Source organism: Heteronotia binoei, chromosome 5, assembly GCF_032191835.1.
Source record: "Heteronotia binoei isolate CCM8104 ecotype False Entrance Well chromosome 5, APGP_CSIRO_Hbin_v1, whole genome shotgun sequence".
Taxonomy (NCBI): Eukaryota; Metazoa; Chordata; class Lepidosauria; order Squamata; family Gekkonidae; genus Heteronotia; species Heteronotia binoei.
Window position 1 is genome coordinate 12048344 of NC_083227.1, and position 12182 is coordinate 12060525.

Here is a 12182-nt window from a genome sequence, read left to right on the forward strand (position 1 = left end):
TTTACGTCCCGCCCTCTCCGCGTGCGGACTCAGGGCAGCTAACAGTCACGTTAAAACAACAATTTCCGGTTACAATAAAACTTAAACCATTGAACAGTATACAACTACGTATTTTGGTGCTATTCAAAAATTTCGGTATAGGCGAGTCAGATGATAATGGTGTTGTAGTTCTCCTTTCGATCTTTTAGTGGCCCCGTGGCACGGAGTGGTAAAGCAGCAGTACTGCAGTGCTGTGATCTGAACTCTCTGCTCACGACCCGAGTTCGATTCCGGAGGAAGCTGGATTTCAGGTAGCTGGCTCAAGATCGACTCAGCCTTCCATCCTTCCAAGGTCGGTCAAAGGAGTCCCCAGCTTGCTGGGGGGGGAAGTGTAAAAGACTGGGGAAGGCAATGGCAAACCACCCCGTAAAAAGTCTGCCGTGAAAACATTGTGAAAGCAACGTCACCCCAGAGTCAGAAACAACTGGTGCTTGCACAGGGGACCTTTCCTTTCCTTGATGGTATTGCTCAGCAGCATAGAGCGGCAGCCTTCTCCCACTTAGTTGTTATAGGCCTGTTGAAAAAGTTCAGTTTTACAGGCCCTAAGGGACTGGGAGAGATCCCACACGGCTCTTATGGCCTCTGTGTCAGCAAAGGTTCATTGAAGTTCCCAAAATGAGCAGACTTAGTTATTTGAAACAAAGTTGCATTTATTGTATTCTCCAAAGTTACTTCAGCATGAAAGACATTGGAACTGATGGCTAGCAGTTCGAGTCATTGGTATTTAACATTATACATCAAAGCATTCATATCTACCCCTAATTCCCAAAACAAAGGCTGTCTTTGCATGTGATACATTTCACACGGCTCCCCCTTATCTCCTACAGTTGGCGGTTACATTTCCCGGCAGCAATGTTCAAGTTCAAGTTTAAGTTCAAGAATGTCCTTGCTGCCTCTAAGGGGGAGGTGAGAATCGGCCCAGGAACTTTCTCCTTCAAAGACCAGCTAACAACCTTTGATATTCCTGGAAAGCTACTTGGGCTAGCCTCTACTTGGCCCCCCTCCTACTACTATACTAATGCTAGTTAGTAAGCATATATCTTTTATTAATCAGTATGGTTAGTGATCAGTATTCAAGAAGAGTATCAAAGAACAGAGTCTGACACTCTGGGGGAGCATTCCACAACATTGGTGCAGCCACTGAGAAGGCCCCGGCCCATGTAGAGCCTAGTCCGGGGATAGGCAGCAAATTTTGAACTCCCAAACGCAGTGCTCACCGGGGAAGATATGGGGAAAGGCGAACCCAACGATGTGACAGGTCCTCGGCCATAAAGGGCTTTAAGGGCTTTGTATGTTCTGCAGTAGTGGAAGCAATAGGGCAGAGGAGAATTCCTTCCAGCCCCACAGCAAATAAGTCCCCCAAGCTGCCCTCTGCATCTTTCCAGGACAATCCTTCTCTTACCTGAGTCGGGTTCATAGCGGCTGCTTCCATTCTGCGCTGGAGAGGACACGATCCAGAATGTGACACCGATGCTCCACGCCTGTCGAGAAGAGAAACTTTGATCATTTATAATAATAAGTGTTATTTATACCCCGCCCTCCCCGCCGAGGCAGGCTCAGGGCGGCTTACAGGACATGATCCAGTATCATGATATAACAACGACAGATAAAAACAATCAACAGTATGAATACAAATATAAATTAATTTAAAAAGCTAAAACAATACAGTGGTGCTACAATCTCTATTTATCCAGGCAGCGTAATATTAATTCTGGTTACGTCTTAAAGGCTTCTTGGAAGAGGGCAGTTTTGCAGGCCCTGCAGAACTGGTTGAGGTCCCGCAGGGCCCGCACCTCCTCCGGCAGCTGATTCCACCACTGGGGCGCTTTTATAGAGAAGGCCAGCTCCCTCGTCGTTTTAAGTTTGGCCTCCTTAGGCCCAGGGATTTCCAAGAGTTTTTGTGAACTAGAACACAGTGCTCTCTGGGGGACATATGGGGAGAGGCGTGATCGTCTTACCTCCTTCTCAATTTGAAGCCACGTTTTAAAAAATTCCCTCCCTCCCCCCCCAGTTTTTCTTCCCCAGAATAAACAAAAAAGCGGTGGGAGGGAAGGAATTGAAAAATACGCAGCACTGACTTTGCTATCAATCCTAAATTTATCTCACTGATAAGAGGAGGGATTTCACCTAGCATCTGTTTTACATCATAAAATCCACCCCTTGAAGCTGACATTTTCTGTGGAGCGACCAATCTCTATGGTTTGGCGGTCATCTGTAATTCCAAGAGGACTCCAGGCCTTACCTGGAGGCTTGGCAACTAAACAAGGGAAACACAGCCAAGGTTGAGAAAAACACAGGAATCAAAGGTTCTTTTTCTGTTGGTTCATTCTTTGAACCTTTGATTAATTCTTCTAAGTCAACGCTTAATTCAAAGACTGTTGTCTATTAAACTTTATTGGGCTGTATCAACAGAAGTATAGTGTCCCGATCACGGGATGTGATGATATCGCTTGACTCTGCTCTGGTAAGACCTCACCTGGAGTATTGTGTTCACTTTCGGGCACCACATTTTAAGAAGGATATAGACAAGCTGGAACGGGTCCAGAAGATGGTGAGGGGTCTGGAGACCAAGTCCTATGAGGAAAGGTTGAAGGAGCTGGGCATGTTTAACCTGGAGAAGAGATGGCTGAGAGGTGATAGGATCACCATCTTCAAGTACTTGAAAGACTGTCATATAGAGGATGGTGTGGAATTGTTTTCTGTCACCCCGGAAGGTAGGACCAGAACCAATGAGTTGAAATTAAATCAAGAGTTTCCAGCTCAAGATTAGGAAGAACTTCCTGTTAGAGCGGTTCCCCAGTGGAACAGGCTTCCTCGGGAGGTGGTGGGGTCTCCTTCCTTGGAGGTTTTTAAACAGAGGCTAGATGGCCATCTGACAGCAGTGAAGATCCTGTGAATTTGGGGGGGGGGGGTGCTTGTGAGTTTCCTGCATTGTGCAGGGGGTTGGACTACAGATCCCTTCCAACTCTATGATTCTATTGGTTGCGTATACTGCAAACTTTGCGTGTTGCATACAGAAGTAATTGTTGTTTAAACCTGGCAAACCTTGCATGTTTTTCTTCGTTTTAACAATTTATTAATAACACATGGTTACAATATTTAATTATCATTTTCTTACACTAAACCATATGATATTTCACCCCCCTCCCTCCAATCTTGACTTCCCCGAAGTTACAAATTTGAATTCAATTCTAAAGGTACCACTAATCTATCAAAATATAATACTTTTGATTAATACTAAAAAATTGTCCAATGTCTTTTTATGTTCCACTCTTTCTCCATATATCCTTTGAATTTCTTCCACTCCTTTTTAAATAAGTCTAAGTCATAGTCTTTTAAAGTTTTAGTTAATTTGTCCATTTCACTCCACGATAAAACTTTCACAATCCAATCCCATTTCTCTGGTATTTTTCCTTGTTTCCAAAGCTGCGCATACAATGGCCTAGCAGCTGAGAGCAAGTACCTAATTAAAGTCCTGTCTTCCTTTGGAAATTTTTCTAATTGTAATCCAAGCAAAAAAGTCTCTGCAATTTTCTTGAAGTCATAACCCAAAATTTTGGAGATTTCTTGTTGTATCATGTTCCAATACTCCTTCGCTTTTTCACAAGTCCACCACATATGAAAGAAAGAACCTTGCATGTTTTTCTTAAATGTACTGTTAAGAGTCGATTGTGGTGTTTTCCCTTTAAATGCCGCTAACATAAATACTCAATATATTGCAGAGTGCGATTGAGCACTGATGTAATGTTTGTGGCGAGTGTGTAATTCTTGTATTAAGCTGTGTCACACGAGTTGTAATTGTTCTTTGCACGGTAATTTTTCACGGCCTCCTAAGTTCTTCTCACCTGGAGGCTAGCAACCTTGCCCCTAAGGCTGAAAAGAAGCAAGACTTTTACAGCCTTCCATACACATAAGACCATTAGAAGAGCTCGGCTGTATCGCAGCAGTGAAGGTCTTTCTAGTCTAGCATCCCATCTCACATACTGGCCAACCAGTTCCTCTGGATGGCCAACAGCAGGGCAGAGAGGCCGAGGTCTTCCTCTGATATTGCCTCTGTCGGAGCGGGAGTAGCAGAGTGAGGGAGATGACTTGCCCGACACAGGGCTTCAGGAAAGAAAATCAGGCAGACACGTGCAACTAGTGCCAAAAGGTGTATTAACATATATACACAACAAGTGCTCTCTTGTGCAGTCTATACAATATCACCTCCACGGACAAAGTGCTTCGCCTAACCACCATCTCACAGGGAGAGACCTGTGTGATGCACACACAGATCATATATAGTCCAAGCAGCCAATCCTGGCCGTGCTGACTCAGCAGATTGCATCACTTGGCTTCTGCCGGCTCAAGCCGGTCTGCTGATCAGGTCACTGTGACCTAGCCTGGCAGCTAGATCACCAGCTGTCATGCTGTAGCTGTCAGACTGGGTTTATGTAGATTCTTGCTCCAACACACCTCCTAATCTATTTAAACCCAGTATACCCAAACACTTTACACAGTTTTCATGTTCACTTGCAGTTAAACATTTCGTGAATATATCAGCGGCATTCTCATCCGATGTACACTTTATTATTTTTATGAGGTTTTTAGCCGCTGCTTCCTTCACATTTTGGTACCTGATAAGTATATGCTTGCTTTTCCCTCGAGCAGCTTGGTTCTCCGTCAGTTCTTTGGCTGCTGAGTTGTCAGTATATACTGAAACTGGCAAATTTACAGGTATGCTAAAGTCCCTCATCAGTTGTACTGCCCACTCTAGGTTAAGTACACATTCGTTTATGGCACCGTACTCTGCCTCACACGTGCTACATGCCACCAGGGTCTGCTTGGTGGCTTTCCATACTACTAGGGCATCTCCCAGAAATATTCCAATTCCTGTGGTTGATTTTGCCTTGGGCCGGTCCCCCCAGCTTGCGTCAGCATAGGCGCGTAGTTCAGGTTTTTCTCCTACTCTGAGGGATAGCTTACGTTCTATTGTGCCGCTGAGGTAACGTAGTACTCTTTTAGCCGCCACCCAATCTTTGTGGTGGGGTTCAGCATTTTTCTGGCACAATATATGTACCGCATAGCTGATATCTGGCCTGGTCCAGCACGCTAGGTGCAATAAGGACCCGATCAGGGACTGGTATAATGGTACATTCTTGAATATCTCACCTTCAGGTTCCTTGCTATAACCTGTGGTCATGGGTGTTTGCACACTGCTAGCTTCGTTCATACCATACTGAGCTAGCAGCGCTCTCACTTTGTTGCTCTGGGACAGTTCAAAACAACCATCGGCCCTCCTCGCTATTTCCACCCCTAGGTAGTAGCTCACTGGCCCCAGGTGCTTGATAGTGAACAGCTTACTGGCTGTTTCTTGAAACCATGCTAATTGTTGGTTGGAGTCCACTAAGACAATCAGATCGTCCACAAAGATGAGGACTATCATTCTGGACTCTCCCACCACCCTGCTAAACATGCAAGGGTCTGCCAGATGCTGGTTGAATCCTACTTTCATTAATGCTGACTTCAAACACTTGTACCATGCGTGTCCGGCTTGTTTCAAACCATACAAGGCTTTGTTCAGTTTTAACACACCACTCCCACCATCAAAACCGGGGATTTGTTCCATAAACAGCTCCTGGTCTAAGGGGGAGTTCAAATAGGCTGTCTCGAAGTCAAAGTGATGGGCTTGTTGCCCCGTACTTCCAGCCTTACACAATGCTGCCCTGAGGGTTTCAGCTTTTAAAGTGGGGGCAAACACTTGCTGATAATCCAATCCCTTCCTTTGGCTGAACCCTCTGGCCACTAACCTGGCCTTTCGTTGCACGGCTCCATTTGCGTCTTTCTTTAACCGGTAGGTCCACCTACAGGAGATAATGTTCCGGTTGCCCGGCCTTAGCACCTCAGTAAACACTCTGTTTTTCAGCAAGGAATCATATTCCTTCTGCATTGCGGCAAACCATGCTAGCCTTTCTTTACTATCTAGCTTCAGCACCTCCTCGTATGTTTCAGGTTCAGGGGTGCTGACTTGGTTTGCACTTGGGAACCCGTATCTAGCAGGAGGGATGCCTTTTGTGGCTCTAGCCGACACCCGTGGCCCTGTGCCAGGATTCGGCTCACCTTCTCCAGCCCCACTGGGTGCCACCTCCTGGGCTGGGCTTCTGGGCTGCGCTCCAACATTCTTATCAGTACTTGGCAGCATTCCCAGGTCTCTTTCCGTAGAGCGCAATCTTGCCCAGCTGGACTCACTAAATCCAGCGGACCTACTAAAGGTTAGCTTCGCCCGCTTATCACAAAAGCGATATGATTTGGTTTCTGGCTGGTAGCCCAGAAAGGTTAGGCTCACTGCCCGGTCACCTCCTTTCCTTCTATGTTTCAGAGGAATATTCACCCAGGCTTGGGTTCCAAATACCCTCAGAAAACTCAAATCTGGGCAGTGGTTATATAGCCGCTTATAAGGCAAATCATTTACAGGCTTACACCAAACCCTATTATGTACGTATGCCGAGCAATGCATCGCTTCCGCCCAATAACGAATTGGCAGCTTTGCATCCTCGAGCATGCTGTGCATTAATGTTTGTAACACGGCGCCTGTTCGCTCGGATAGCCCATGTTCTTGGGGCGTTGCTGGGTTCGTCAGACGGTGGGCGATGCCCTTGTTCTCCAGCCAACGTTTCATCTGGTTAGATAAGAATTCCCCCCCTCTGTCGGTTTGTACAGCTAGGAGATTAACCCCTAATTGTCTCTCCACTGCTTTGACCCACTTGGTGAATGTCTTATACACCTCAGACTTATGCACCATGGTGAAAACCCACGCGTACCTCGTGTGGTCGTCGGTGGCCACCAAGCAGTATCTCCTCCCCGACAGACTCTTTGGCAATGGGCCAATAACGTCTAAATGGACTAGTTCCAGGGCTCGTGTGCTTTCCCTTGAGCTTTCTTTAGCAACAGCACACGCCTTGCTTTTGGTCTTCTTGCAGACCTGGCAATCCAAGTAACATTTGCAAGGATTTACTTTCAAACTAGGCACAAGCTCCAGGGTTTTCTTTAACGCCCTAAATCCGCAGTGCCCAAGTCTCCTATGGAGCAAATGTATACAATTATTGTGCACAGGCTCATTCGACACCTGAGCCACCTGGGCACAATCACTCTGGACCACATACAGTTTACCTTCCCTCTTTCCTGTCACAAGCAACTTTCCCCCACCTCCCAGGATTTTGCAGCAGGTTTTCTCAAATCTCACCTGGTATCCCTGGTCAAACAGTGTGCTAACACTCAACAGGTTAGACTGCAGTGAGGGTACATACAACACATTTTGCAACATACATTTCAGTGCAGGAAATTCCACATTGCCTGAGCAAACAGAATTGGCAGTGGTCCCATCAGCCAATCTCACATACTTATGCTCAGGACTGTCAATGTTTTTCAACAACTCCTTCTCGCAGCAGAGATGGCTCGTTGCCCCGGAGTCTAAAATCCAAGCAGACCCTGTGCTCTCTACTGCAGACGTGACCAGCCGGGTTGCTTCCTCACACGGGCTGGCGGTCCTCCGCTCTCGCCGCACACGCCCCCGCCTCTTCTCCCTCTCAGGGCAAGCTCGGAGCAGGTGCTGCGACGACCCGCATCCATAGCAGCGACGGACTGCAAACGCAGTCGGCTCCACTTCCTCCACCTTCGGACGCCTGCCAGCAGCAAAAGCTGGCTCATTCTTGGCTGTCTTCCCGGACACACCGATAACAGCACGCTGCCCGGCCGACACCCCCGGACAGCTCACGGCCGCAATTCTCTCTTGGAAGTCAAGCAGGTGGGCACCGACGTATTCCATGGTCAGGGTCGCTACGTCCACCGTCTCCAGAGAAGTTATCAGGGGAGTGTACTCAGGTGGCAACGACGACAGCAAAATGTACACTCTGTCGTCTGGAGCTACAGTCTTGCCTCTTGCCTCCAGCTCAACGAAACAGTCCGTTAGCCGTTTGATGTGATCTTTCACACACCCTCCAGCCGGCATAACGGTGCGGAACATCCTCCTTGTCAAGGCCATGAGGGAACCAGCAGTGGTGCTAACATGCACCGCACTCAACGCGTCCCAGGCAGCCTTGGGAGTGTCCTTCCCTCGCACATAAACCAGCTGGTCATCTCCTATAGATAGCACTATGTTGGCCAGTGCCTTATCCGATAACACAGTCTCGGCAGGAGATAAGTCAGCAGGGGGGTTACTCACGAACAGCCATTGCCCTTCACGCTTGAGGTAGTGTTGCATTCTCAGGCTCCACACCGCGTAGTTGGCTGAGGTGAGCTTCTCAACGGCTACTCCAAGCTGTTGCTGAGCCATCGTGCCGACTCCTCCTCACAGCTGGCTGCCGACGTCCCTCTGGCTCTCAAACAGAGAACGGTGGTGCTTCTGTGTCCTTCACCGGCGTTACTCGCCTCCGGCTCTTTCCAAACTCACAGTCAGCTCAACTCTCAACTCTCTCCTCCGCGCAGCGGAACCGCCCTGGGCCCATAACCCTGTCGGAGCGGGAGTAGCAGAGTGAGGGAGATGACTTGCCCGACACAGGGCTTCAGGAAAGAAAATCAGGCAGACACGTGCAACTAGTGCCAAAAGGTGTATTAACATATATACACAACAAGTGCTCTCTTGTGCAGTCTATACAATATCACCTCCACGGACAAAGTGCTTCGCCTAACCACCATCTCACAGGGAGAGACCTGTGTGATGCACACACAGATCATATATAGTCCAAGCAGCCAATCCTGGCCGTGCTGACTCAGCAGATTGCATCACTTGGCTTCTGCCGGCTCAAGCCGGTCTGCTGATCAGGTCACTGTGACCTAGCCTGGCAGCTAGATCACCAGCTGTCATGCTGTAGCTGTCAGACTGGGTTTATGTAGATTCTTGCTCCAACAGCCTCCTGGCTCTAGGATTCAGAGGATTAGTGCCTCTGAATGTGGAGGTTCTCTTTCGTGTAGTGTAGAGAGCCAGTTTGGTGTAGAGAGTCAGTTTGGTGTACTGGTTAAGTGTGCGGACTCTTATCTGGGAGAACTGGGTTTGATTCCCCACTCCTCCACTTGCACCTGCTGGAATGGCCTTGGGTCAGCCATAGTTCTGGCAGAGGTTGTCCTTGAAAGGGCAGCTGCTGGGAGAGCCCTCTCCAGCCCCACCCACCTCACAGGGTGTCTGTTGTGGGGGAGGAAGGGAAAGGAGATTGTAGGCCGCTCTGAGCCTCTGTCCTTGAAAGGGCAGTTGCTGTGAGAGCCCTCTCAGCCCCACCCACCTCACATGGTGTCTGTTGTGGGGGAGGAAGAGAAAGGAGATTGTAGGCCGCTCTGAGCCTCTGTCCTTGAAAGGGCAGCTGCTGTGAGAGCCCTCTCAGCCCCACCCACCTCACAGGGTGCCTGTTGTGGGGGAGGAAGGGAAAGGAGATTGTAGGCCGCTCTGAGCCTCTGTCCTTGAAAGGGCAGCTGCTGTGAGAGCCCTCTCCAGCCCCACCCACCTCACAGGGTGTCTGTTGTGGGGGAGGAAGGGAAAGGAGATTGTAGGCTGCTCCGAGCCTTTGTCCTTGAAAGGGCAGCTGCTGTGAGAGCCCTCTCAGCCCCACCCACCTCACAGGGTGTCTGTTGTTGGGAGAGAAGATATAGGAGATTGTGAGCCACTCTGAGTCTCTGATTCAGAGAGAAGGTCGGGGTATAAGTCTGCAATTCTTCTTCTTCTTCAACCACGGCTAGCAGCCACTGATAGATTTATTCTCCATGAATCTATCTATTCAATTCGTTTCTTATGGTCCACGACCAGCACAGATCATTAAACACATCACTCAGAGTTTTATGGTCACTTTAAAAGCAGTCCATCAGCTAAATGGGTTATAGACAACTTCAAGGCAGGATTGAATGAACATCTGGAGCAGAGGTCCATCAGTGGCTATTAGCCACAGCGTATTGATGGAACTCTCTGTCTGGGGCGAGTGATGCTCTGTATTCTTGGTGCTTGGAGGGGCAACAGTGGGAGGGCTTCTAGTGTCCTGGCCCCACTGGTGGACCTCCTGATGGCACCTGTTTTTTTGGCCACTGTGTGAGACAGAGTGTTGGACTGGATGGGCCATTGGCCTGACCCAACATGGCTTCTCTTACGTTCTCTGTATTCTTGGTGCTTGGCGGGGGGAGCACAGTGGAGGGCTTCTAGTGTCCTGGCCCCACTGGTGGACCTCCTGATGGCGCCTGGTTCTTTTGGCCACTGTGTGACAGAGTGTGGGACTGGATGGGCCTTTGGCCTGATCCAACATGGCTTCTCTTATGTTCTTCTGTGACACAGAGTGTTGGACTGGATGGGCCTTTGGCCTGATCCAACAGGGCTTCTCTTATGTTCTTCTGTGACACAGAGTGTTGGACTGGATGGGCCTTTGGCCTGATCCAACATGGCTTCTCTTATGTTCTTATGTGACACAGAGTGTTGGACTGGATGGGCCATTGGCCTGATCCAACAGGGCTTCTCTTATGTTCTTTCGTGACACAGAGTGTTGGACTGGATGGGCCATTGGCCTGATCCAACATGGCTTCTCTTATGTTCTTATATAAAAAAAAATTAAAATAGACAGTTACAAGTTAAATGAACAAAGGAGTCAAGTTGCACCTTTAAGATCAACCAATTTTTATTTAGAACGTCAGCTTTCATGTACTGTTAAGCACCCTTCATCAGACGAATCCAGCACAGTGAGCAAAGCCATACATAGCTATACAGAGCTGGTAGGCAGTGGCCCAGAATGCAACATGGGACAGATTTAAGAACCAACGACAGTGAAGTGAAATTATCTGGTAGGCAGTGGTTTAGAAAGTAAAATGGTACAATGACAGAATAGTAAAATTAAATTGAGCAAACGTTTGATCTGAGTAGCATGAGCATGGGAAACCAACAAAACAGCAGTATGCAGTAAAATCTGTCCCGTGTTGCATTCTGGGCCACTGCCTACCAGCTCTGTATGGCTCTGCTCAGCTATGTGTGGCTTTGCTCACTGTGCTGGATTCCTCGTCTGATGAAGCGTGCTTAAGAGCACACGAAAGCTTACGTTCTGAATAAAACTTGGTTGGTCTTAAAGGTGACCCTTGACTCCTGCTTTGTTCACCTGCTTCAGACCAACACGGCTGCCCGCTTGGATCTACTGACGAGTTAAATGAGTAATTCTAAATGAATCTATCTAATCTCCTTTTAAAACTGTCCGTTGCTGCGGCCATCACTACATTCTCCGGCAGTGAATTGCACGTTTCTAATCTCATTGTGCAAAGCAGTAGAAAAAAGAAGCAAGCATCCGGTAGCACTAACAATATCCGTAGCAGGGTGAGAGCTTTTCATGCGTCACTGCTCACTTCTTCAGATGCGTAAAGTAGTATTTCCTTTTATCCATCCTGAACCTACTGCCCATGAGCTTCACTGGGTGCCCTCAAGTTCGAGGCAGGAACATAAGAAGCCCATGGGCAGAAAAGAGGCTTCAGCCTCCCTGCCCCTCAGGGCACTTTTTCCCACCCACCCTGGAAATGGAACCCATTTCAACGCAGAAGGAAAACTTCTGAGCTCTCTGCCCAGAGGAAGATACTAAAGGGACCCTGCTCGCTTTGCAGAGAAGAATGAAGGAGACTCCCCAACCTCCGAGGTTGTGGATGGGGCGGCTGCAAGGCCCTTAAGGAGAGGGACGAGCTTTCCCCGACCTCCCCCCATTCTCCGGGATGCCATCCTTCAGGTGAAACCTGGAGATCCCCAGGAATTTCACCTCATCTCCAGACTACTGAGCTCCGTTCCCCTGGAGAAATGGATGCTTTGGAGATGGGGTGGTCAAAGTTGCTTAATGTAAGAGCCACACAGGGGTGGGGCGGTGGCTCAGTGGTAGAGCATCTGCTTGGTAAGCAGAAGGTCCCAGGTTCAATCCCCAGCATTTCCAACTAAAAAGGGTCCAGGCAAGTAGGTGTGAAAAACCTCAGCTGGAGACCCTGAGCCATGAATGCAGCTGTGGCTCAGGGGTAGAGCATCTGCTTGGGAAGCAGAAGGTCCCAGGTTCAATCCCCAGCATCTCCAACTAAAAAGGGTCCAGGCAAGTAGGCGTGAAAAACCTCAGCTTGAGACCCTGGAGAGCCATGAATGGGGCTGTGACTCAGCGGTAGAGCATCTGCTTGGTAAG

General features: G+C 48.6%; 1 protein-coding gene across 1 annotated transcript in view; it reads right to left on the minus strand.

The window, feature by feature from the left end:
- LOC132571714 (zinc finger protein 91-like) overlaps nucleotides 1-12182 on the minus strand; it is a 250554-nt gene that overhangs the window by 12306 nt on the left and 226066 nt on the right. The window contains exon 7 of the mRNA XM_060238509.1: nucleotides 1442-1520. Coding sequence (XP_060094492.1) covers nucleotides 1442-1520 — 79 coding nt within the window. The remainder of the gene's footprint in view (nucleotides 1-1441; nucleotides 1521-12182) is intronic.